General features: G+C 37.4%; 3 protein-coding genes across 14 annotated transcripts in view; 1 reads left to right on the forward strand and 2 right to left on the reverse strand.

The window, feature by feature from the left end:
* Positions 1–7,613, reverse strand: part of AASDH (aminoadipate-semialdehyde dehydrogenase) — a 39,204-nt gene extending 31,591 nt beyond the window's left edge. For 2 of the 12 annotated variants that reach the window (XM_057309841.1, XM_026508940.4), the window contains exons 1-5: positions 7,535–7,613; positions 6,678–6,738; positions 4,951–5,225; positions 3,556–3,676; positions 1,688–2,004 (exon numbers count right to left, since the gene is read on the reverse strand). In XM_057309841.1, the coding sequence (XP_057165824.1) occupies positions 1,688–2,004; positions 3,556–3,676; positions 4,951–5,180 (668 nt within the window). In that variant the 5' untranslated portion in view covers positions 5,181–5,225; positions 6,678–6,738; positions 7,535–7,613. The other 10 variants (XM_048211877.2, XM_026508939.4, XM_057309842.1 and 7 more) reach the window with 8 other exon arrangements.
* A 6,960-nt stretch (positions 7,614–14,573) lies between these two features.
* The window catches only part of PPAT (phosphoribosyl pyrophosphate amidotransferase), a 33,998-nt gene continuing 20,760 nt past the window's right edge, over positions 14,574–27,811 (reverse strand). Inside the window, exons 2-11 of the mRNA XM_026508949.4 lie at positions 25,725–25,791; positions 24,902–25,108; positions 23,025–23,137; positions 22,777–22,922; positions 22,122–22,194; positions 20,987–21,138; positions 20,456–20,583; positions 19,268–19,489; positions 18,110–18,230; positions 14,574–17,029 (exon numbers count right to left, since the gene is read on the reverse strand). Of these exons, the coding sequence (XP_026364734.1) occupies positions 16,833–17,029; positions 18,110–18,230; positions 19,268–19,489; positions 20,456–20,583; positions 20,987–21,138; positions 22,122–22,194; positions 22,777–22,922; positions 23,025–23,137; positions 24,902–25,108; positions 25,725–25,791 (1,426 nt within the window). The 3' untranslated portion in view covers positions 14,574–16,832. The remainder of the gene's footprint in view (positions 17,030–18,109; positions 18,231–19,267; positions 19,490–20,455; positions 20,584–20,986; positions 21,139–22,121; positions 22,195–22,776; positions 22,923–23,024; positions 23,138–24,901; positions 25,109–25,724; positions 25,792–27,811) is intronic.
* PAICS (phosphoribosylaminoimidazole carboxylase and phosphoribosylaminoimidazolesuccinocarboxamide synthase) overlaps positions 27,365–27,811 on the forward strand; it is a 42,566-nt gene continuing 42,119 nt past the window's right edge. The window contains exon 1 of the mRNA XM_048211758.2: positions 27,365–27,773. Coding sequence (XP_048067715.2) covers positions 27,392–27,773 — 382 coding nt within the window. The 5' untranslated portion in view covers positions 27,365–27,391. The remainder of the gene's footprint in view (positions 27,774–27,811) is intronic.

The following is a 27,811-nucleotide window of genomic DNA, read 5'->3' on the forward strand; positions in this document are numbered from 1 at the left end:
CGAAATCAAGGTCGGATGCTTAACTGACTGAGCCACCCGGGCACCCCTCTTACTTCTTTGTATTTTTAAAATGTGATTGTTAGAAAGTTTTTAATTACATAAAACTTAAAATGACATAAAAATACACATTTGTCTCACAAAGTTTTTTTTTTTTTTAAGATTTTTTTTATTTATTAATTTGACATAGAGAGACAGCCAGCGAGAGAGGGAACACAAGCAGGGGGAGTGGGAGAGGAAGAAGCAGCCTCCCAGCGGAGGAGCCCAATGTGGGGCTCGATCCCAGAACGCTGGGATCACGCCCTGAGCTGAAGGCAGACGCTTAAGGACTGCACCACCCAGGTGCCTCTGTCTCACAAAGTTTCTATATCTGTATTTGTTTCCTCCTTTGACTTCCTAAGACTACTCTCCTTTGATTCCCTTCCTCTTCTACTTCCTTCTTTCTTCTCAAACTGAGAATCGACTTCATAGAGATTTCTCATCTCCTGATGAGCAAACTGAATTCTGTAATGCTATAGGAATGAGCTTAATGAAATGCAGATCTTTTTACATCTACTGGGTTTAAATGCAAAATTCTTCAACAAGGCATACGAGGCTCCTGCCCCCTCAGGTCCCATGGCTCCTGCCCTCCCAACTCCTTCCCCAGCCCTGCCCTGATACACTCTAGCAAGCCAAACTCCTTTCTTCTGTACCTTTGCCGCACCTCTGCCAGGAATACACTTCTTTCTCAATAATTAAGAAGCAAAGCTTCAACCATCATTTGTTTGCTCCCTGTTTGGCTCCAGGTCTGGATCAGAGAGGTGAAGTCCTAGCCTTCAAAGAACTAAAGTTCAGATATAGTCAAAACAGAGACCCAACTACTTATGACTATCAGTTTAGGAATAAGAGTTCTAAAAAACAGGGGCATCTGGGTGGCTCAGTCAGTTAAAGCATCTGACTCTTGATTTTGGCTCAGGTCATGATCTCAGGGTCCTGAGACTGAGCCCCAACTCGGGCTCTGCAGCACTCAGCGGGGAGTTTACTTGAGATTCTCTTTCCCTCTCCCTCTGCTCCCCCCCCCACTCATGTGCGTGCTCTTTCAAATAAATTAATCTTTAAAAAAAAGTTATAAAGAACAGAGATTAAGATTTTTCCCTTGAGGGGTACCTGGGTGGCTCAGTTGGTTAAGTGCCTGCCTTCAGCTCAGGTCATGAACCCAGAGTCCTGGGATCCAGCCCGGTGTCTGTATCGGGCCCCCTGCTCAGCAGGGAGTCTGCTTCTCCCTCTCCCTCTGCTCCCCCTGCTTGTGTTCTCTTTCACTCTCTCAAATAAATTCTTTAAAAATAAATAAAAATTAAATTTTTCCTTGGGGTGCCTGGCTGGCTCAGTTGGTAGAACATGAAACTCTTGATCTTGGGGTGATGATGAGTTCAAGCCCCACGTTGGGGGTAGAGTTTACTTAAATGTTTTTGGGGTGTCTGGGTGGCTCAGTTGGTTAAGTGTCTGCCTTTGGCTCACATCATGATCCCACAGTCCTGGGATCGAGCCCTGCATTAGGCTCTCTGCTCAGTGGGGAGCCTGCTTCTCCCTCTCCTACTCCCCCTGGTTGCACTCTCCCCTTCTGTCAAATAAATACACAAAAATCTTTAAAAAAATATTTTTCCCCTTTAAAGTAGAAGTTTTGAAGAAGGATTTGAAGGACAGAACTCACCGAAAATGTTGGATGTTTGGGACTATACATGCATGAGGGACTCTGACAATCTTAGGTATCCCTGTAGTGCCTGACGTATGGAGAACATAGGCCAAGCAATGCTTTCCCCTCACATCCATGTGCTCTTCTGACTTTTCTTCATTGCTGTTCCCAGAATTTGTGCTGTTTGTCATTTCTTCTTTTTCATATTTCTGTTTTCTGTTATTTAGCATCAAGCTCCCTTCAACATTTTTCCAGTGAAGTCTGAAGAGTACTAGGTCACTATGTTCTTTAAGTGTATCATAATTCAAGAATATTTCATAGGAAGATTTGAATTTCTGTTACATGGGGAAAAAGTTCACAATATTAATATGTTAAGAGACATTCTTTTTTACATAGAAGTAAAACAAAGTATTCATTTACTCCTTCAACATGGCTTTGTGTAATTCTATATAACTAGGGATTAAAAAAATAAATTAGAAACCTGCAAGGATAAAGTGTTGTCCTTACTTTCAAGGTCACCTTCAAAATAAAAAGGCATAAAAACATACAACTGTAGGGCAACTGTGACAATGCATATGCTCGAAATGTTAATGAGGATACAGGAAACTGAATTTAACTGTCTGGAAGGTGTGAGATTGCTACATCATATGTTAATATTTGGGTTATATGTAGCTTTTGTCCAAATAAAGAGGGGTACTTTATTAGGCAAATAGCTAATGCAAAGTATATGATCTAAGAAAGTTAATGTTGTGGAGAACGTTAAGCATTCCAAAGTTGAAGAATTGGGGGAGAGGAAGAAGGTAAGTAGGAGAGGTGATGCTATCCTTAATAACTTTATATACTCAATACTAACCGGTTTACACCTTAACCTATAAGCAATGAGGTCCAACTGAACAACAGCACAGGCTAGACTTTACTCCATCAAGGATAGATTGATAAGACTTTTGATAAGTGAGGGTCTTCCAATGAACCTTTTGCAACAATTGAGATATGCTCTATAGGCCTGACCTAGTCTGTTGCAACAAGAGTAGACACACAAAGCCTATGAGCAAGAGCCAATAGTTGCGTAACTTTCTGAATACAGAGTGAGCCTACAAAGATTGCAGAGTTTCTGGCTCAGGTATTTGGTAGGAGACAGATTAATACAGATTTACTTAATTTGGCTAAAAAGATACTAAATTCAATTTTAAAAGACTATTTTACGAATAAAGAAATAATGAAACACGGGACGCATCTTACTGAACACCTAACACCAAATATTACCCATAAAGCAGTGTTCCTTGGCTAGATATTTGGTTGGTAGTCATTTAAAAAATTAAAAAATAAATTAAGTTTTCCAGAGAGGTCTGGTGTAAGTGCTAATCTCTTTTTCAAAATTGAAGCCTGGTTATAATTCTTTAATGTTGTTGACCACTGTGAATTGACTCATCTCTTATATTTGTGGCAAGTATTATAAAATTTTCCTAGTATAGAAACAACTTCAGAAAGAGAAAAGAAATTCAAAACAATGCAGTACCTTATTTTACATCTAGAACACCCATTCATGCTATAGAGCAGTGTTTCTCAACAGAATGTAGGGGGTAAAGGGTGTCTCCAGGAGACATTTGGCAATTTCTGGAGACAATTTTGGTTGTCACAACTCGGTGGGGGAACAGGGGGTGCTACTGGCATCCAGGGGGTGGAAACCAGGGATGTTGCTAAAACAACCTATAATATACAGGACACTCCTCACAACAATTACCCAACCCAAAATATCAACAGTGCTGAGACTGAGAAACTGCAGAGTTAGAAAAGGTGGACACGGACAGACGGACGGAAGGAGACACACACATTCTTCAACTGAAAGATAATACATAAAAAAAACCAATTTAAATACACACACTTACATTAATTTGCTGTTTTTCAACAAGAATATAACTTAGATTACATTTTTTCATAAAATGAGTTGATAATGCTGGTGGTGAATCTGGATCAATAGGAGCATAAGCAGCAGGGACTTGGAGAATTCTAAAGAAACAGTACAGAGTCAGCATAGACCTGTTGAAAATCATCTTTAAATAGTTCTATTTCTCTACATACTTTACTATGGACTATATCAGAAATGCCCAAAGTTTTTGTTGACACATCTTTGGTTATAGTTATTTTTATTTTGTCTTTAAGACAGAATATCCATTATTAAATTTTTATCACTTCATAAACAGAAATCCAAGATTTTTTAAAGCTAATGTACTACAGTGTAATATACATGGTAAACACTACTTCTAGAATACCAAACAGGTATCAGTGTCTTGTTTCTTCATCTAACATATGCTCAATAGTCACATGTAACTTACTAGTATGCAGATTAATACAATCTATACTAAAAATGACATTTCACCAAAACCAGGATACCTTAAGGGGGAGGAAAATGAACTTTAAAACTGAATAAGTGACAATAAGATCCAAAATCAGTTGTTTTAACTAAAAGTACTTTGAGGTAGGGGGACCTGGCTGGCTCAGTCAGTAGAGCATATGACTTGATCTTGGGGTTGTGGGTTTGAGCCCCACTTTGGATGTAGAGATTACTTCAAAATAAAATTTTTAAAAAGTACTTTGAGGTATACTTTGGGGATAGATTTTTGTAGGAAATTCTTAATAAAATTTTGTCAATGATTGGATGAAAGTAAAATTTTAACTTTTTTGCTTTGCATTTATACAATTAATCTAACACATCCCATGAGATGAATATCAACTTTTCTAATTCTTTAGCAGCTCTTATTTATGCAGAACCCTAACACAGAAATCACTATATAAGGATAATATTCTAGAACAATAATGATGAACGTTTTGCAAATGATTTAGTGTCTTCCTCAGTTCATAGCTCAATTTTTATGAACCATCATCCAAAACTCTCATTCATTCATTCACTTACTGACTACTTGAGTACCTAAAACTTCAGTCTCGGGAAAAAAAAACAAACAGTTATAATCAAAGAAAACAAGTATTTCAGAAATACCATAACATCAGAATTTATGACTGTTTTCTTTTGGCAGACAAATGAAGCCCTTATATTTTGCAGATATTTAAGTATTCTATTGGAAAAAACTTCTGGTCTCTCCTACATAAGCTCAAATTAACTTAAATGATTAAAAATAATCTTGGGGTATATATGAATCCTTTTAGCCTAAAATCAAACAAGCAATACATAAAAATAAACAGAACAGTAAGTTACAACATATTCTATGTGTTAAAGAATTATAAATTAGGTTAAAAATCTAAAAATTTAATATTAAAACAATTACCCTAGAATCCAAGAGGGTAAGTTGATCCCAGGATGGCAGTACAGACCAACTTCTCGAATTCCTTGAAAGTCACAGTGTAATTGCAGGAAATTTGATAATTCTGAAGCAGCATTAACCACAGTCTTATAGGTGTAATAAACTGGAGGCTGGTTGTTACACTCATCAAAACATACAGCTATTTTATCTGAATAAATGGAGGCAGCCTGATGCACCAATTCTTGAAGAGTCATTTCACTGAAGTTTCTATAAACATCATTGGTAGCAGAGAACTCTACCTATACACAGAAATATTATGGGGACAGGGAGTTTTAGGGAAACTGGTAGGATGAGAAAGGGAGAGATAAACTTCTATATAAATCATTCCTCACAAAAATAAATATATCAAAAATAATTAATCACAGGACCCAGGAATGGTCTGTCGTGAGAACAAGGAGGTTGAAAATTAATCTGATACCATCGACCTAACACTGGGTCAGTACTGCAAGAAAATTGGGGAGAGGAGCGGTATACACAGAGGAGAAGCAAACAGGTAAAAATGTAGTCTCTCTCGACTGCCCACAATGGGAAAAAAACAAAAAATAAACCAATAAAACTCAATTTAAAGCACTACACGCTTAATTTTTTCATTTTTCTTTGGTTATCATCCCAGATTAAGATAAAGGGGTTAAAATCCTGCATAATGTCTTTGAAAAGACTAATGCGAATAAACTGTGCTTTTAGGAACTGAACTCAGGCGACAACAAAATAAACCTTTGATAGAAAAAAGGAAAAACTACCTAAATCCACCCAATTTTAGTCTACTATATATAAACTATATTATTATAATACTTCAGAGGTCACATCAAGTCACTTTTATAAATGTTGAATAACCTCTTTATTCTCTATTTTTAAATTGCTAATAAGTTCATTTAAATTTAAACTATAGTATTACAACTCAAAGCATTGTATCAATACAATATTCTCTGGACTTCTCAATAAAAAAGATTTTAAACAGTATTTCATCAAAAAAACTTTAGGGATCATCGATTTAGAAGAAATAACTCTAATATTTCCTTGAGAATAAAGGTGATTCTTTTTCCTCTTCTGTGAATTCTTTTCTATATTTCAAAAGCAAGTAAGATTTACCAAGTAGCCTATTTTAGTTTTTTTTACTTGTTCATACATTTTTAACTGATTTCATTAATTCAAAATAAAATTAACTTACATCTATATCATTTAATTTATATGAATTAGAAAACAAAACATTCCTAAAGAGAGAAAAATGAGCCAACAACCATTGAGATCCATAAGGTTTGAATCTAAATATAAAATTTAAAAACATAAGGTAACTATAGTTTTTAGTAAGCATTTCAATATTTTCTTTTGTAATGTACAAGATAAAATTTTTAAACTTTTCCTCATACACACAAATGATCATTAAATAAAGGCTGTCCATAGCACACATTATGCCCAATGCGTTTATCACAGGAGGTATAGTCAGTGCAGAAGGATATCTTCTGCTACTCTCTCCTGATATGAGTAACAGATTGTTTATATTATAAAGCATTTTCACAAAAATGTTATATTGTATGTATCCCCCCAAAATGCATTTTAAATGCAAAAACAATTACAGCAGTTAATTTTCCACATGAGGACACTCTGATTATTATACTCCAAAATACTGGACATCAAAGGGGCAAGATTATAAACTAAAAAATACCATTTTTATGACAAATTACAACACTTACCACACATATTTATACAATTCAGATGTTCTTCTACTTTTAACTGCCAGTTTCCCAGTGGTTGCTACAGAGATTTAAGGCAAGATCTATTGCGTAAGGTTTTTATTTCAACAATCATAAATACACTCTCTCCAATAAAAAAATACTATGCTTAAAAAAAATACTTATTGGACACCCAAACATTTCTGAGACCTCATGAAGGGGGGGGAAGCAAATCTAGTAAACAGATTTTATATGTAATGGAATCATTAAGATGTTCGCTACTTCATTTACAACAGTAGAGGCTATTTATTAAGCTATCAAAGGTCTTAAGAGTGTCAACAAATTCTCGTGCTCCAAGGGTTTCTCTCCCTAGGTTATCAGTTATTTTAAAGACAGTTAAATAATCTAAAAACTTTATTTTGCTGTATCCATTGGCTTTTTAATTTACATTACGCAACTACATTTTATAACAATGCACTTTGTAGCTCCCAAAACACTTTTTCATTTGCTCTTCTGAACCACTCTAGCAGATAGGTGGGGCAGATTTATTTCCTTCAGAATGAAGGGGCAGAGGGTCCGAGGCTGGGTAACTCTGGAGAGATCACACAGGTCAGTTTAGTCTTTGCGCGACACCAACCTGCCAGATGCCACTGACACGTACCCCAGGCAAGGCGATGGCCCTGCGGCTGAACGAATCTGCACAACCACCCCGAGGCCTCACCCTACTTCACTTGCCTCTCACAAGCCCCTACCGGAAGCTGCCTCCTGTGACACTCACTCAGAAGGCCTGGGGATTGTGGCAGACGCCTAAGCCCATCCCGACCCTCCGAAAGCCCGAACCCAGAATCTCCCCACACACACGTGAAAAAAGCAGTTACCCGCAAGCCGTAAAGCGTACCGCCGGGATCTGAGAGGCACGGGCACTCGTGTAATCTTCTGCGTCGCTGCATTGACGTCAGCTCGAGCGACCGGGGGCAGAGGGTGGCTCACTGCCCCGCCCCCACCCGACGGGGTTGAGCCAACCTGGGAGACGACCAGGCCGTGTTTTTGCCTACTGCTGTCAACTCAGACACCTGTTGTGGTCATGCAGGGTTTTGGACACGGTTTGCAAAGACTTTGGAGCTAACCAGCTTAGAGTTGTGCCCTTTCATACTCAAGGAACTCTGGTGAGATTCTTTAACTCGGAGCCGCTGTCTCCTTGTCTACAAAGTGAAGGGAAAGATATTGTCGAGGTTTGATGTGAAGGAAAGTGAAATAGCCCTGAAATGTAATAGTAAATGGACTTAATCCATCTGACATTTTCTGAGAATCTGCGGTAGAGCTTGGAAGATTGTGATTGCCCTGATGAAGCCTGCAAAGGAGGTCCCTGTCATAATTAGGCTGACATTTTAATTGGAAGAGACAGATTTAAAGGATGACTAAGAAATTTTCAGTCTTCAGTAGGAGCAATAAATAAAATAGGTCTGGGGGGGGAGAGTTACCTAAGCTATATGCCTGCATAATAATTGGTTTCCAAGTTATTACAGTTGGAGACATGTAAATTATTGCAGGTGTCAAGGGAAATAATAATGTTATTTTAAAGCTACTCTGCAATAGCAGAGAGGAAGTGATCAGGTTTTTTTATAATTTTTGCTGAAGGACTGAGAAGACCATCCAGCATTCACAACTATATATGAAAAGTCATGGGACATCCTCCAGTCCTTAGGGGTCAGTGGCAAGAAACTATCAGTAATCCAAGCAAGAGAGAGCTCCATCTGCTCATGATAGCTTCACCCGGATATACCACAGGCTACTCAAACAATTGGGGCTCCAATTGTCCCCAAACATTTCTGTATTTGAGAATGACACCATAATTCACCCAGCAAAGAAACCTAGTTACCACCCCTTTTTCTTTACCCTCCTATATGCAATTAGACCCTTTGTCTCCACTCCTCAATCTCAGTCTAGTTGACTACATCAGAATCACCTGCGGTGATGTTAAACAGATTCCAGATTCCTGGACCTCCATCCCCACAGGTTCTGAATTAGTTTTCTACCGAGGGGCCTACAATCTGCATTTTAAAAATGCTCTCATGTTCATTTCTGCTATTGATACCTTAGTTCAGGTCTCCTTGGTCAGCTTTTCCCCAAAGCCTATCTAGTCTCACTTGGCTCCAACTCTAAAACTGCTGCTAGAGTGATGTTGGTTTTATTATATTATCTTTCAACTCGGATATTAACAATAGTTTAGTTGTTTTTCCCCTTATACAATCTACTTTTTTCCTTCTGTTATGGTTTTGGACACTATCTTTCATATTAGAGGCTGCCTGGGGTGTCTAGTAGTCATGGATTATCTGCACATATTTAAAAGTGGGACATTTAAAACTTGATTGGAAACGGAGTCTGTGGGACAAGTTTGTTGAAAATCAAGTTGAGAGAAAAGGGCTTGTGGTGTATGTTTGGGGCGGTGTGTCTCAGAATTGAGTATAAAATTTGTCACTTATTTCTATTTCAGGTGCCTAATATCCTCCAATATGAAGATACTGTTTTAGGGGCACCTGGGTGGCTCAGTCGGTTGAGTGTCCAACTTAATCTCAGGGTCATGAGTTCAAGCCCCACACTGGGCTCCATGCTGGGTGGAGCCACTTAAAAAAGTTAAGAAGGGACACCTGGATGGCTCAGTCAGTTGAGTCTACCTTCAGCTCAGGTCATGATCCCAGGGTCCTGAGGGCTCCCTGCTCAGCTGCGAGTCTGTTTCTTCCTCTGTCTCTCCCCTAATGGTCATGCACACTCTCGCTCTCTCAAATACAATTTTTAAATTTTTTTAATAAATTAAAAAACAAAAAAAGAGGCATCTGGGTGGTGCAGTTGGTTAAGGTCCAACTGCTGGTTTCAGCTCAGGCCATGATCTCAGGGTTGTGAGATTGAGCCCCCATTGAGCTCCATCCAAGCTCAGGGGAGATTATGCTTGAGATTCTTTCTCCCTCTCTCTCTCCCCCTCCAGCTCATGCACTCTCTCAAATAAATCTTTTAAAACATTTTAAGAGGAAAAAAAAAAGGCATTGTTTTACTCTCTCCTGAACACAACAGCCATAAGAATTAGGCTACAGGGGTGATGGGTAGTGGCATAAGGATGTAACCATTCCTAAATGGACTTCCAATCCTTTTAGTTACCCTTGTCACTCCTCTTTCCAGAAGCCAACTTCTCAGTTTTTTAAAGCGTTCTGTGATGTAAATTGGACTGTGTATTGGCTTTGCTCCCTGCTGGTCTAGAATTTAGCTTTTCTGAATCAGCGGAGCCCTTTGCTTTTGACTCCAGAATGTTATCTTTTCCTCTATTCTTGAGAGTTTAAGACTTTTAAATCCCTTTACTATCGTTTTCAGGGGGTCCTATGAGGAAGCAAATGCAGAAGACCATGTTCAAGACACCATCTTTACCTGGTAATCTAGAGTGACCATTCTAAAACATACACCAGATTAATCATAGCGTTCTCCTGCTTAAGACCTCCTTCAGTGGTCCCTCATTGCCTGCATGATGACATTCAGACTCTTTACCGTGGTAAACAAGATGGTTCGTTATCTAACCCTGTTACAGTTGACCACTGCTCTCCTTCCCTCCACATCCCTCATAACTGGTCCTGGAAGCTCCAGCTATGATTAGACCCTAGTAAATCTTCTGAGTATGCCAACCCCTTATGAAATTTCCACACCTGGGACGCCTCGGTGACTCAGTCGGTTAAGCGTCTACCTCTGGCTCAGGTCACGATCCCAGAGTCCTGGAATTGAGTCCCATATCGGGCTCCTTGCTCAGCGGGGAGCCTGCTTCTCCCTCTGCCTGCCCCTCCCCCTGCTTGAGCTCTCTTGCACTCTCCAACAAATAAGTAAAATCTTAAAAACCTCCTTGATGCCTTTCTTCAAGCCTTGTGTCAATTTACCCATCCTCCCCCCACCATCCCATGAACCCAGAATACTGTTGGGAGGGACACTCTGCCATGGCCCTGAATGTCCTTACAAATTCTTCCTGGGTATGCCAAAATCACAAGGTATTGATTGCTCTTTATTCAGGTCATTTCTCAGGGTTGTTTGGGGTGATGGATCTTCAGAGCTGGGGTAATGTCTTTCCCAAGGAGGTTTGCTTTCATTTACTAAAAAAAACAAATCCCCCAAACTCAGTATTCCTTTCCTGTCACACAACCCACTGCATGTGCAGACATCCATCTCTGCCTGATTCCCTCTCTCCAGTGGGAGTTGGGATGCATGGGGAACTGACAAATGAAATTCTGGCCACTGCTTTTGCCAGGAACAATAAATATCTTTGACCCGGCAATCTCAGGTCTACCACGAAACAGTAACAGGTTAGCATATTAGCTTTTCAGTAGGGTACAAGCCTAGACCCTTCCCAAAGGGTGACTTACACTTTTTACAGAAACTGCCAACAGCTGCATCATTTCTAAGTTTGACTTCTTACACTAAATAGTTAAGTACCTTAAAAAGAGTTTCATGTCTTATGCACCTTTTTCCCCAACTATCTTTTTACTCTTCTTCCATCCACTGTATTCATTCCTAGGAAGTATCAAATGTCTACCCCAGAACCTTGCTGATCCTTTGCACATCTATTGATACACTCTAATTTCAATTCTTTTCACCTTGTCCTCCACTCATCTCAGTTGTCAATGTCATTTAAAAAAAAAAAAAATGATTTCAAAAACGATTTTGGGTATCCTTGACCCTACCTCCAATGTGTGGGTTTTCCATCATGCAGTTAACTCAGGAACAGTCTGTTGGAAGAAAAGCAGAGAAGGTATGTGGAAAGGGAGCATGGAGCTACCATGCTCTCCAAGCATACCACTCACCCCCGAGTCTCCATATCACCAACCAGGAAGTTCTCCAGGCCCTGTCCTTCTGGGTTTTATAGAGGCTTAATTACGAGGGCGTGATTGATTAAATCACTGGCCATTCCTTGTTGATTCAACCTGTAGCTCCTCTCCTCTCCCTAAAAATCAAGGAGGTGGGGCTGGAAGCATGGTTAGTTCCCCTGGCAACTAGCCCTTATTCTTAGGTGTTTTCAGAAAGTCACCTCATTAACATAAACTCAGGTGTAGTTGAAAAGAGTTTGTTATGAATATTGACGCCTTTATTAGAGGCGAACCAAAACCACTCAACCACAGAGAACAAGCAAATGGCTACCAGAGAGGAGGTGGGTGGGTGAGGGGAGGAGTGAAATAGGTGATGGGGAGTAAGAGTACACTTACCTTGATGAGCACTGGGTAATATATGGAACTGCTGAATCACTATACTGTACACCTGAAATTAATAGAGCAATGTTGCCTGCATTGGAATTTTTTTAAAAACACACCTTTATTGCTCTTACCACTTAGGAAATCTCAAGGACTTTAGAATATCTGTGCTAGAAAGAGGATAAAGACCAAATATATATATATTTCTTACCATAAATCACCATGACATACTACCCTGAAGACAAGGCCAGCTCCCTGTTATGTGATTGTAGCATCACAGTTGGGATAATGGTGTTTTACATGATTTACTCTTAACAGTGCTCAGCTGCCCAGTTGAAGGTGGAGAAAATTAGTGGTTGGGTTCATTTAGGCTTGTTTTGTCAGATGAATAGGAAAGAATGGAGGGAAAGGGAGGTCACACTGTTCGCAAGAGGGAGTCTGTTTTATTAAAGTTCTGCAGAGGAACAGAAACAACATATATATATATACATACACATACTACATAAAATATATTAAAGTATATGTTTGAAAGAGAGAGAGATACACATGTATTTTAAGAAATTGGCTCACACAATTGTGAGGGCTGACAAGTTTTAAATCTATAGAGCAGGCCAGCAAGCTGGAAACTCTGGCAGGGTTTCTATGTTGCAATTTTGAAAATTCTATCTTCAGAAAATCTCTCTTTATTCTTAAGACCTACAACTGAGGGACACCTGGGTGGCTCAGTGGTTAAGCGTCTGCCTTCGGCTCAGGTCATGATCCCAGGGTCCTCGGGTTGAGTCCCGCACTGGGCTCCTTGCTCAGGGGGGAGCCTGCTTCTCCCTCTGCCTGCCGCTCCCCCTGGTTGTGCTCTGACAAATAAGTATCTTTAAAAAAAAAAAAAAAAAAAAAAAAAAAAAAGACCTACAATTGACTGGATGAGGCCCACTCACATTATGGAGAATAATCTGCTTTATTCAAAGTCTACTGATGGGGTGCCTGGGTGGCTCAGTCTGTTAAGTGTCCGACTCTTATTTTGGCTCAGGTCATGACCTCAGGGTCATGGAATCTGTCCCCACTTGCGTTGAGCCCCTGTGGGGCTCTGTGCTCAGCAGGGAGTCTGCTCAAGAGTCTTCCTCTCCCTCTGCTCCTCCCTCCAGTCACGCTCTAAAATCAATCAGTCAATCAATCTTAAAAAAGAAGTCTACTGATTTAAATGTTAATCACATCTAAAAAATAACTTCACCACATCTAGACTAGTGTTTGAACAAACTGGGCACCACAGCCTAGCCAAGTTAACACAAAATTAATCATCACATTGGAGATATCCATCAGTATGTCAATAGTGAAGCCTAACAAACAATTTTCAATGAAGCGAATTCAAAGGCTGAGGAAGAGTACAGGACCCTCGTGGGCCTCCTGTGTGCAGTCATCTTCCATTTTGTCACAGTGCGAGGAGCCCAGTATTATGGTAGATCCTGAGAACTTCCAAAAAAGTTAAAAGCATTGGTTCCTGCCATCTAACAACTACTCAGCTACATAAGAAGAAAATCTATGCACACAAAAAAATGAGTTTACACTGCATACTATAGCTTAGTCTAAAATGTCTAAGGGGCACGTGGCTTTTCCTGAGAGGTTTGGATTTTCATTCTGACTTTAGAAACAAGAAGGCAATTTTCCTTAGGAATTGATTAGGCTCTATTTGAAATCCAAAAAAAGGTGGCATGAGAAGTGATGCCGTGGGGCAAGAGTTTCAGAGGCAATAACATATACGCATATATTATTTTATTTTTTGTTTAAAGCTGGGACTTGGTATGTTTATTTTTAGAATAGACTGTATTTTAGAGCAGTTTCAGGTTCACAGCAAAATTGAGCCGAAGTACAGAGTTCTTTCAAACCTCCTGCCCCCACACATGCACAGCCTCCCCCATTATCAACATCCCCCACCAGAACAGTACATTTGTTTCAACTGATAAACCTACATGGACACATCATTATCACCCACAGTCTATAATTTACATTAGGGTTTACTCTTGGTGTTGTACACTATGGGTTTGAACAAATATGCAACAAATATATAATATATGCATCCACCATTATAGTATCACACAGAATAGTTTCACTGTCCTAAAAATTCTCTGTGCCCCTCCTATTCACCCCTTCCTCCCCACCAACCCCTGATATCTCCACAGTTTTACCTTTTCTAAAATGGCTTGTAGTTGGACTCACACAGTAAGTAGCTTTCATAGATTGGCTTCTTTCACTTGGAAATATGCATTTAGGTTCCCTTCATGTCTTTCCATGGACTGATAGCTCATTTCTTTTTAGGACTGAATAATATTCTATTGTCTGGATATATCACAGTTTATTTACCTACTTTAATTTGATTTAAAAAAAATTCCCCCAACACACACACACACACATTTTGGAAATCTAAGCCACCTCTTCTGTGACACTCCACATTCCCACTAGTATTTCTGCAGAACTTACTATTATATAGCGCTTACTTAGTATTACATTTTAAATGACTTTATGTGTCCTTTCTACTCGGCCAGGAGTTTTTTCCTGTTCATAAGCAATGGCCTATTTATTGAAATGTCTGGATCAGAGAAATAAGATCTGACTAGCTGGTGTCAAGAATGGAGCCTGGATGTGACTATTACCGTGCTATTCATCATAATGCACTAACTAAAGATCACTATTAAAAACACACACACACATATTTAAACATACTTATTACATATATTTGTCACCAACGCATCACAATGAAGTCACAAAAAAGTAGGCTTAGTTTAATTCACAACAATATAGATCCCGTGAAAACACATTTTTCATCTTCTTTATGATTTTCAATACTCTGCTTATTTTAATTTAAAGCAATTAAACATTTGAGAGTATATGTAAAAAACTGTAATTTAATTCAGACTTCAGAAACTTGGGAAATAAAAGGTCATGATGGAGAAACATTAAGAAATTTGTAGAATCACCAAACTCTCACAGTACCATATTCCTTTATAAAAGCATCTCAGTAGAACAAAATAAAAACAATGGGAGACAAAAACTATGGAAAACACAAAAGTCAAATCAGAGATTTTGGTTTAGTACTTTCCCTGAGTCTCTTGTTTTTAAAAATCAAATGTAAGTGAGGCCAATTCAAAACTGACCCACAGGTCTTGCCTCCTCCATGTTGATATGAGGAATACATTTAAGACAAGAGGCTATACACTCAAATGGTCCCAGGGCTTTATTCAAATGCCAATTTGCTTATGTCACTGCCACAGGGTTATGTGACCTGGTGCTGCCTGCTGTGCATGGGCTTAAAGAGCTGTCAAGATTTTATCTTGGCCTGCCATAATATAACATATGAGACTATGTACCAAATGAAGACAGATTTCAGTTATTAATAAATACTAAATTTCTAAATGGATTTGGACACTATATACATCAAATTAAGGTAACTTAATAACAAAGAAACAAACACCTTTATGTTTTAAAAAAATCTTACATAAACAGGAGTTGGGGGCAGGTCAACTTAAAAATTTAAATCTCAGATGTTATGAGAAAATACTTTAAAAAAACTGTATCTTTTAAATCCCAATAAAATAGAGAAAAGTGATAAGGTGATGCTCAGAATTAGATGGGCATGCTAATTCCAAAATAGTTGTCACCTTGATTCTTAAACAAAATTGGCCCCTACAATGTTTCTACTTGATCATTTAATTACAACTATGTATATATATTTATACATATATATGTGTATATGTTTGCAAATGATCAAGCACTTCATTAAAAGAAAATATAATTAAAAAGGATAAAAGGGTTGTTAGAATCTAAAAATTTATTTTTTACTTTAAACGTACTAGGTTACTTGCTGGGCTTATACTATAAGGGCACTAAGTAGTATGAACCATACTTTATAGTCAAATGTAGGAAAACACTTCCACAGACATGTTTTTAGAATCATTTTTAAGACATCTCAAAGACAGGTGGCAAAGTACTGCTAAATTGTATGTCTCCCTTCATCATAATGAAATCTCTATTTCAGAACAACAGCCGACATTACAAAAACTAATAATCATGCACTATCTTAAAATTGAAGTGAAATGATGGCTCTAAACACCAACAGTAGGACACTTTTTCACATTCCTATTAATTATTTAATCTTGTAATATAGGTATCCCGTTGCACAGGCTGAAAAGTGAGGCACAAAAAGGCATGTATTTGTTGTTCTTGTTTTAAGATTTGTTAGGGAAGCCAAGGTCAAAACCACACTGAGAACTCCAGGAGCCTGACGCTTTTGGGATATAATGGATTCAAGGTTTGCATAAAATGTTATATTTAATTCATGTCCTGTCCGCATCACACCACCTTAGTCTAACCTCTTGCAAACTCTTTAAAGCATAGACCTGGCAAATGCCACTTACCCCCACCTTCTCTGACCAGGTAAAAAAGGCTAGCCAATGTTTGTGCGTTAAAAAAAAAGAACAAAAAACAAAAGTAACACCAATGTTGTAGTACTGTATACGATTAGCAAGGTTCAATTATGAAAATATTCCACAACTGAATTTCAATAGCTTTCAAGAAACATTCCACAAAATTCTCTAAGAATCTGTGGGAAGGTATAATGCCTGGCAATCTTCACTGAAACAGAAATTTACCTATTCTTTGCATTATTGTTGCTGATGCGAAATTAAATGTAGATGATCTCAGAACTGGTAGCCTCAAAGTACTAAACTACTAAATAAAACTGAAAGGATCATCCAAATTCCTAGATAACACCAAAATATTTATCTAGGATTATTAAGGAAAGCATAGCACTTTGGTACTCTTTTCAGAAATCTCAAAACTTATGAAGGTAAACATAAGCATGTGGCATTTTATATCATTTCAAGGGAGTAACAGTAAATGGATAGGGTGTTAACCACCACTAAAACTTCTTGACCAACTTCGTATCTTGAAAAATCATATCTGTCCCTGCCAGCTACCATTCCAATTCCACAGGGTATTTTCCAGTGAGACAAGCTGTACAATGACCATTCTTTTCAAAGCTTTCCAGACCATTCCCATTCTCTTGAATCATAATATCCTGCTTTTCCACTTTCTGTTTTTTCAACTTTATCCCTTCTTGTACAGATGAAACCAGTCCACCCACTGACAGATATACGACACTGTTTGCTCCTACAGGGGGAAAGAGAGAAAAAGGAAAAGGTCATTACACTTCCTTTGGAAAGGACGACCTGACTCAAAAGACAACAGTTACAAACAGAAAAACTCAAGCCCGGATAAAAGTTCCTCCTTTAGCTTCTTTAAGAGGGGGAGGGGGAGGGAAGGAGTAAGCAATAAAACTCTGGGCCTTTATTATTTTTTAAAATATGTAATTGGAATTTAAGGGAGAATATAATTTAAAATAACAGTGGAGGCTTCAAATACAGAATGGATTCAGAAAGCTTCAGGAGTAATGTTCTTGATTACAAAAATAGACTTTGAAGTCAGGAAAATCTGGGTTCAAATTTAAGCACAAGGTTGCTTACTTTTCCTAAGACTATTTTTTCATCTACAAGATAAGGGAAACATGGCCTAACTGTAGAGTAGCTCCGATATTATTACAATAATATAGATATGTTCCTGGCAAAGAGTAAATGTTCAAAATAAGGTATCAATTGGGTGATATTCAAAATATTTAACTGGTAAGGCACAGACAAGTCAAAAGAAACACCAAACGTAATCAAGCAGTGTGGAGGTACCAAGGTACACTGGCTAAACATCTGTGTAATATTTAAATAGTTTATCTCGCCCAATTTGAAAAACAAATGTTTTATCCAGGATAACCTAGATCTCCAAGTCTGCTGACTTCTTTATTGAAGATAACCCTACAGTAGCTTTTCACTTTTCTATCTGTACCCACATCCAAATTATTCTATTACAATCTGTGGTAAAATTGTTTTTGTTTTTCTTGGGAATCTGATCTTCGGAAGGCTTTAACTATTATGCGTGCAGTTCCCTCTACCTGGAAAGACTTTCTTCCTTTTCACCTGATCTCACTTTGGCCTAGGTCTCCAATATAGTACTTACCATGGTGTCTATATACACCAGGCACTCTCATTATTCAGAATAGTGTTCAATATCTGCTCACCATGCCATATAACATGTATTTTTAACAAACGCTGGACATTGCTTTTTTTTACAAGTGTAAAGACTGACAAGCTTTGGATTTTCTCTGTTTCAATAAATAAAGTTTATAGAAATTTTAATACCTACCCAGATATTTTGCAAGATGTTCAAATTCAGGTTTATTGGCAATAAGCTCTTCTTTTGTTGGTATGTTTATTCCCATAAAGCATGGATACCTAATTGGTGGTGAAGCTACTCTAATGTGTACCTTGGAAAGAAATCATTTTCACACATTATTTTGACATTCATTTTAAGAATAATTGTGCAAGGGGCGCCTGGGTGGCTCAGTCAGTTAGGAGTCCAACTCTTGATTTTGGGTCAGGTCATGATCTCAGGGTCATGAGACAGAGCCCCAATTTGGGCTCCATGATCAGCATGGAGCCTGCTTGAGATTCTCTCTCTCCTTCTCCCTCTGCCCCTACACTCCTCATGCACTTACAAGCTCTCTCTCTTGCTGTCTTAAATAAAAATTCTGAAGAGATTATCATAATCGTAATAACAGCCATTAAAAAGTTGGAAACTCATAATCGCAATCATTTTTTTTTTTTAATATTTACTTTTTAGAGAGAGAGAAAGCACGGACCCATGAGCGGGAAGAGCAGAAGGGGCAGAAGGAGAGGGAGAGAATCCCAGAGTCTATGCTGAGCGCGGAGCCCAACGCCAGGCTTGATCTCATGACCCCGGGATCATGACCAGAGTGAAAACCAAGAGTCAGACTCTGAACTGACTGCGCCACCCACGCATCCCTCATAATCACAATTATCTTTAAAGCTTTGTAGAAAGACTGACACTGCTTTCCATGCCACTTTCTCCTACAAGAGATTTTATTTTTGAATCCATTCAACTATTAGTTGTAAATGACATCCCACTTCTGTAATTTTATTTATTTTTAAAAAATCACTTCTGTAATTTGAATTACTGAGATATTCAGAGTTAGAATAAGCTCTGAGATTTAAAAATATAACCCAATCTGGCAAATTTATTGCAACAGGATTTGTTCTGCATCTTCAAAAAGAGAAATACTCTAAAAATTTAAAAAGCACTCTATTTTGTGGCTTTACTTTTTAAAATTACATACATGTTTTCCAAGTTGCTGCATAGTTATCACTAAACCAACTTATTTGAAAAATGACAATTTATTATATTGAACTATCCATTTTCATTCACTGTACTAAATTGCAGTCTTTATGCCAGTATCATATTGTTAATTATCAGGACCTTAGGATATGTTTTAATATTACTTACCTCTTTTGCTCCAGATTCTTTGAGCAATTTGATTATGGGTGAGATGGTATTGCCTCTTACGATGGAATCATCTACAAGAACAATTCTTTTGCCCTTAAAGTTGTCTGACAATACTCCAAATTTTTTTGCAACACCAAGTTGTCTTAACCTCATGTTTGGTTGAATGAAGGTTCTTCCTACATACCGGTTTTTACACAGCACTTCCACATATGGAAGCCCACACTGATAGACAAGAAACAAAAGGACAATGAGCTGCAATAAATAGAGAACTCTAGGTTCCTATTTTCTCTAGGTCATGCTTCCATGATAGTATGTATGCAAACATTCAACTGCTCTTCTGAACTCTCCATTAACAGATTACAATTTTCCTTCACTATTTAAACTGTAGGGAAAAAAGGCAAAAAGAAAAATCATTCAAAGTAATATACCCAGTAGAAAAATCAATTCATTTTGCCAGGAGTTATAATGCTTTTAAACAAATATTCCTCTGTCTTGGAAGGGAACACTAAGTGTGTGAAGACATGACAAAGAATAAATCCCGGTCAGAAAAATTCACAGCAATTAAAGCAAACTTTTCAATGTAGTGAATGTTGAGCAGGACAACCCAGGTTCACTACAGTTATATAATCTACCTGGTTATGAAAAATGAAATTAAGCATAGTACTAAAACCTTACATAAAATAAAATTTTTAAAGTTTAAGAAAAAAGGGGTGCGTGGGTGGCTCAGTCAGTTAAGCGACCAGCCCTTGATCTCAGCTCAGGTCTTGATCTCAGGGTCATGACTTCAAGCCCTGTAATGGGCTCTGCCTACTTAAAATATTATAAATAAATAAATTAAAGAACATTACACAAAATGAACATGAATGGCTTTATTATCACGCATACTAAACAGAGAACAAATATACCAGGGTACTTCAAGAAATAGGATTTAATAATAAGTAAATATTACCACTAAATTCTATATATGTTCATGATGTTATCTTTTTAAATGAAGAGAATCATTTTGCTCATCTCTGGGTGGGCGCCACTAAAATAGTGCCATTGAATCAAAAGGCTGGAAAATAACTCTTGGAAAGGACACAACATTTTCTTTTTCCTTACAATATATCGGTAAGTTTCCTCTTTATATACAAGGATTTCTCATTTCAGTGCTACAGGAGCATTTCACTGCATGTCCAGAGAAGATACCTTTCCTGCGTAACCCAGAGCAGCAGGTGTCGCAGATTCCGGAACAGTGCTAACCAAATCTGCATCCACAGGTGCTTCGATGGCCAGCTGCTGACCACAACGGTATCTTACTGTGTAAACCATTTGGTCTGGAATGTTTGGAAAAGGAAATGGATTATTTTTACTTAACATGATATTATTATTCTAAGAAAATTAGCTTGTTAGAACGCTATACATGGAGTATAAAAAGTAAAGTAAAATATATACAACTAAAATGGAAATACATAAATTGGAGAATTCACTATTCAAAAAAAACTGGCCTTAATACACATCTGAACATCATAATCCTTACTCCTAAAAAGGAAAACAAAAATCATTGAGTCAAATGAAAGGGAAAAATAGTGATCATATGACTTGTAGGGTCAGCCCCATATCCATAACATGTAAGCAATGTGCCTCCAAAGAGCCAGGTAAGCCTTCGAACCAAGAACTGCCATGTTTCAATGAGAAAAATATGACACTTATATAAAAAGTTAAAGATATTTTATTTACCTTCAAATATACTATCTGGTCTTGCAAAATAAACATACTCAAAGATACAAAAAGCCATCGGGTTTCCTTCAGACCTTGGTATAATATCAAGCGTCTGGACACTACGTTTGGTTATTTCCACGATTTCTCCAGGCAAGACTTCACGGTAATATCTTGGGAAACAATGTTAAAGAAAGAAGACTTTAAATAAACCAGTCCTTAAGACTATAATAACATCTAACTGTAAAGTACACACAAAGTCCCTTCCCTTAAAAAGGAAACATGGTTGAATTTAAGAGATGGCTTAAAAAATTAAAAAGTAGGGGCGCCTGGGTGGCTCAGTCGTTAAGCGTCTGCCTTTGGCTCAGGGCGTGATCCCAGCGTTCTGGGATCGAGCCCCACATCAGGCTCCTCTGCCATGAAGCCTGGTTCTTCCTCTCCCACCCCCCTGCTTGTGTTCCCTCTCTTGCTGGCTGTCCCTCTCTGTCAAATAAATAAATAAAATCTTTAAAAAAAAATTAAAAAGTAACATTCCTCCAGCAGTCAATCTAGTATGTGTATCTATTACCCCTAAATTCTAATTTGGATTTAAAAAAATAAAAGACCTAAGTTTTATTGAGTTTTGGAAGAATAGAGGCTAAAGGGAACATTTTTATTCTGGATTAAAAAAAAATTTTTTTTAAAGATTTTATTTATTTATTTGACAGAGAGAGAGAGAGACAGCCAGCAAGAGAGGGAACACAAGCAGGGGGAGTGGGAGAGGAAGAAGCAGGCTCTCAAGAGAGGAGCCTGATGCGGGGCTCGATCCCAGAACGCCGGGATCACGCCCTGAGCCGAAGGCAGATGCCTAACGACTGAGCCACCCAGGCGCCCCTGGCTTAAATTTTTTTTATCGTAACTGTTCCTTGTTGAGGAGATTCTTGATTCTTCCTTTCTAAAACTAGGTCTCGTGGTATTGTGAAAACAAGATGTCAGTTTCAGAATAAGAAGGTATTACAGGAACATTAAAGTCAGAGCAGCTGCTAAGTACAACATACAAAAGAAATTGCATTTATAGATATGTCTTCATGCAGACATCAGAAAGAAAACTTTCATGTGAAAAATGATTTTTTATTGATGTGGAAAAAGTGAATATGCTGAGTGAAACAAAACTTACCTTGCACCAATTGATAAAAAGCTGCAAGATTCTGAAGACACCACCCATCCTTCTGTTTCTGAAGATTTTTTCTCTATGAATCACAACGCAATTTAGTTAATGGATTCAAGAAATTTTACAAGAAGCTACCTACTTCAAGAGAACAGTTAAACACCAAATAGAGAAATTTAAAAATATCCATTTCTATAACGTTTCCCCCATTTCTACAACTTTAAGAGCACATGAATTTAACTAGAACTTAAATAAAAATCTGAAACAAAACAAAACAAAACAAAACACATCGATCTTCATTCAACTTGAGCCAAAGATAAAACTAATGATACCAAAATTCTTTCAAAAACTGATTTCAATGTCTCAAATAGATATCTAATAAGTCAAAAAGAAAATCACAGAAATCATACTACAATCGAATGAAAAAGCTGGGAAAAGGCAATTCAGACATGACGAAACAGGAATGTCCATTAAATTCTTTGAAAATGGCTCATCCTCAGAAATACTCAAGGAAATGTACTTTAAAAACCATCATTTTTTTTCTTTTTACCTAGTTCCTTCTCGTTCATAAGTTTCTTATGCCTAAAGATTTGAGGGTGTGCCAACAGTGGGACAATGACTTGGAAAAACACTATGAAATTATATTTCTTCTGAAGTGCATTACCTTTATCATTTATATCAGATACAGGCATAAGACGTCCAATGCATAGAGGACGATTTCCATAAGGATCTCGTACTGCATAAATAACATCTCTGTGCATTATAAGCAGGGAGTATGCTGTGGGTGCTTCCTTCATTAAGTTTTTAATCCTGGAATTAATTAAATAATTGAATGAATAATTTCAGTTATAAACACATGCAAGGCAGAGCTCTCATTACCGAGCTACGAGCTTAGCCTAGTTTTACAATTACCTTGCTACCCAATCTGGGGTGCCATCTTGTTCCTGAGGAGGTGTATACGCCAGTAACTGGGTAATCATTTCGCTATCAGAACTTGTTGACAAACCAATACCGTGCCGCAGAAGCTATTTAGAATAGAGAAAAGTGTAATCATTAAAGGGAAAGCTCCACCTGACCCTTCTTCACCCAACGGCCCATCATTACACAAAGAAATCAGGCATTGTGTCACTTTTCACTTATGACAATCCTGTATTCTACTAACGACATGTATATAGTAATGGAGAAGCACTGCTGGAGGCAATGGGAAGTCTCTGTAGGTTTTGAAGCAAGAAGAAAAACAGGAGTTCTAGGAAGCATAAAGAATAGCTTTTGAAAACTAAGTTTGAAAGAATGCAGACCTGCAATAAAGGTGGGGGAGAGTAGAGAAGGCACAAGAATTTGGAACTGTGATTCTAACATTTTCAGCCCCTGACAATCCTGACCAACAGGACACATTCCCTTAAGAGTGGCACACTATAGTGGGGCCTCTCAAGCCAGGTTTGCTGGTGGTAGTGCTGATGGCTATCCACCCTCACTGATTATCGCTGCCAGAGTAGAAGAAAGGAATTAACCATATTGAACAATTAAATGTAGATGATGTAATAAAAATTGGTTGAGTGCTCTCATGCTGATTATGATCTGAGCAAGGCTGACCACGATAAGAACACCACCATCAACATGTACAGGCTAAGTTTAAACTCATACTATACAACATTTTCAGTAGGCAGTTAAATGTGTAGAAGTGAAATCCATCATCTGGGTAAGGCGATATGTCTACAAAGAATGAACTAGGTATTGCTCAGAACTGAACTTTTGGTGGTTATCTCTAAGTGGTGAGCTTTTTAAAAGTAATTTTTACTTCATATTTATACTTTTTTTATTGTATGAATTAAAAAATTATTTTTTCACTTGGGGGTAGAAAAACATTTTATTATCATTATAATATTAGAGCCTAAGAAGAGGGCAGAAGAAAGCTCTGGAAATAACTAAAGCTAGAATTGAAAATAAAAGGACAATGAATGGTATGGAAGCATGGTTCTAGGTATTTTCCTCCCACCAAAATTCACCATCATTTGACTTCTGTCACTACTTATCCCATGTAAAATGCCTGGTTCTAGAATGCTAAGGAGAGAACTCTGTGTGTAGAATCATCCTATTAATGAATACCACCTGAGGTTTTTATTTGTAACGTGACCAGATCAAGATTATTAGAATCCAATGGATAGAAGAGACTTGGTATCAAATGAATGATAAGAACAGATAATTAAGCTATCAGGAATATAAATATACCAAGTAATTTTAAAAAAGGAAGATGAAAGGATGATGAATAAAGGTATAGGCACAAATTAACACAGAATGCTCCAAATAACATGCTATGAACAAAAAAGAACGTAAGTAAACTCTTTGTCCTTTCTCCAAGTGGTTTCCTGTAATTGTTTCCAAATCACTTTTTCTTATATTTGTTATCTTCAAGTTTATATTCCATTCTCTTCTTATGCTTTGAATATAAGGACAAAGCTAAAGGGATAGGAAGAGTCCATAAACACTAATTTCTCTGTTTCTAACAACAACCATATATTAACTTTTCCAAATCTCGACCCTAAAGCAGTACATCAGAATCACCTTAGAAGCATATTAAAATGCAGACTGACCACTGTCCCACCCCAGACTCTGGGGTGATATCTTAGAATCTACAAGTATAACAAGTACTCCAAGTAATTCTAATACAGTTGTCCTTTGCAGTTAGGTAACAGGTGGCAAAATTACAAAATATCCTGCACCAAGATCCCCAATAACTTCATTTCATTCATTTATCCTAATCATGAAAAAAAGCATTAAAAAACACTTACCTTTTTCCTTAATTGAGCAGCATTTACCAATTCGCCATTATGTGCCACAGCTATTTTCCCATGAAGTGTTTCAACAACAAAGGGCTGACAATTTTCTAATTCACAGTTTCCTGTAGTGGCGTATCTTGTGTGTCCAATTCCAAGGTTTGAAATATATAATTTCTTCAAATTGTCTTGAGTAAAGACATGATTTACAAGGCCCATTCCCTTGCAAAGTCAAAGTAAAAGCTCATTTTAGAAAAAAAAACAAGACTTGTGGCCCTAGTCAGTAAAGGCTTTTATAAGTTTCTGCTCAGGCAATCCCAAATTAGACAATGCACTTCACTTAATTCCTCTGTGCTTCAAATTCTAATCTTAAATAAGGACTAATCTAATTGTAAGAGCCATAAAACATCTTTTTAGAAAAAAATTTGAGGTGAAGCTCACATAACATAAAATTAACCATCTAAGGTGAACAATTCAATGGCATTTAATACATTCACAATGTTGAAGTGTGTGTTTTATGAGATACTTTTCATTAAAACATTGAGGAACAAATGTACCAAACAATAAAATTTGTCAAATATAATAAACTAAATCAATGCATTTTAAAAATTCAAAGCATGTTAAAACATTTATGTAAATGACCTGTTGCAATGAGTCAGTCTAGCAAACTACCACGCAGAAAGAAATGCACCCTCATTTGACAAATAGAAACGGCTGCTCCAGAGTATGACTTCTATATGCAAATTATTTGTTCAGATTTCCTTCCCCCACCAACATACTAGTTATCACCTGGCTGTTGTTATCTGTATTATCAACATTTCATTATGTTCAAATATACCTTGTGTGTTTTGAATGTTGGTACTGAATTCCCATCGCTGGTCACAATACCAGCACTCTCCTGACCCCTGTGAATATAAAAAGTATCAACTGTTAAATATAAATTTACCTCACTGATATAAGCCTCTTTATAAAGCATATTTTTCTCAAGAGCATCCAGGAACTGACAACACGTCACATGCTAGTGCCATTTCTACTCATGATGGTGTGACTAGCAAGCAGCAGATGATATTGTCTGAGTTGTAACTAACATGCCAGGCACTGTCCTAAGAATTTAAATGAATGATCTAATTTATCAGGCTCTCACAACAATCCTTTGAAATAGATACTATGGTTATCATTCCCATTTTACAGGTAAGGACACCAAAGAAACGGAAGTTAAGTAACTTGCCCGATATTACACAGAGAGAGGTGGCACAACGAGGATGAGAACACAGTCTGACCAGAGAGCTTGTGCTTCTAACCTCTGTACTCTGTGACCTCTAAGTAAAGTTGAGTATGTACACATAAATGGAAATCTCCAAATAAGTTAGCAGGTAAAATGCCTAGTGGTGGGTCCTAGAATAATGAACAAGATTCATTTATTTTTGAGGTTTTTGCTTTGCTTTTCTGCACTTTTCACTTTTTCCCCAACAAGTAAAGCATCTATCACTTTAGTTATCACAAAAAAAATAATAAATGCTGCTTCTAAAAATCCTAAGCTCATCGGGCACTTTGTATTTCATTTCCTGTGTTAGTATTTTTAGGTGACGCGATAGAGAAGAAAGCCGAAAGCTAGGCCAGATAACCCACAATGAGACTTCAGAGGATCTGTACTACTGTGCAGTATCACAGGACAAAATAAAGGTTCTAAATGATCCACAATTTTTAATAGTTCTGAACAAGTGCTATAAATACTAGACGTTTATTAACAAATTTTTGTTCCAAAGAATATATATCAGGGTAGAAATAAAAAGTAAATCTCTAATATATGTATGTATACATTAATAATTAATATATTGACTTATTTGGTAAAATGGATCTTTTTCTAAATTACATACTGTAGTTGTTTAGGCATTTTAATAACAAGAAAAACTACATTAAGCACACCCACAAAGTAAAAATCTAAAAAACTTAAAACTGAAATTTTACTAAATTATCAATACATTAAATAGACATGCATAATACTACACACCTTTTAAGACTAGATCATTTGTGACACAGGATTTCTTTAGTGAAATGATGTGGTCTTTAATGTTAACCTATGCTAGAAGACTAAATGACTCATATCAGAGGGGAAAAAGTAACGTTAGCCATAAATCTTGGGGCAGAAAGAACCTCTGCCAACCACCTCTAAAATAATTTTTTTAAAAATATCAACAATCATTTAGTAAACCAGAATAAATTATGTAAGAAAAGAAATTTTTTAAAAATGGTTTTCCTTTCATCTCAAGGGTAATTTCCCCTTAAGGTTGAAAAGAAAAACGTTAGAAATCATTTGGGTCCAGGCTTCTTTAATCACAAAGCCTGCTTATTTGGCAGTTTCTCAAGTTACTCCCCTCAGGCAGCTTGAACCAGTTAAACTAGATCTTTTCAGCTCTTTGGAGCTTATTGACAACCAGCCGTCTGGTTTCCTAGGAAACAAAACCTTGGCTAGAAATAGTGAATCATTTCCAGGTCACTTTCAACATGGAGAGTGGAGCAGGAAAGCACTGGACTGAAGAAGAGGTTAAAGCTTTGCTAAGTGTCTGGGCAGAAAAAAATATACGAAAACAACTTTATGGAACCCTGAGAAATAAAGGAATATTTATTTATATTGCTAAAAGGCTGCAAGCACTAGGAGTATACAGAGATTGGAAACAGTGCCGGGCAAAGTACAAAAATCTCAAATATGAATACAGAACAGTTAAATATGCCCATAACTCTGGAGACAGCTCTAAAACTATGAAGTTCTTCCATGATTTGGATGCAATCCTGCAGTATGAACCTGCCACACAATTAACAGAGGAAGATGCAAATGGCAGGTGCCTGGCAACGCTGAGCCAAAGTGCAGCTCCAGGGACCACTGAAGGTAAAAAGAAAAAGTAGCATTCTTTTGTTTTTACCTAA

This window comes from Ursus arctos, unplaced genomic scaffold, assembly GCF_023065955.2.
Source record: "Ursus arctos isolate Adak ecotype North America unplaced genomic scaffold, UrsArc2.0 scaffold_9, whole genome shotgun sequence".
NCBI lineage: Eukaryota > Metazoa > Chordata > Mammalia > Carnivora > Ursidae > Ursus > Ursus arctos.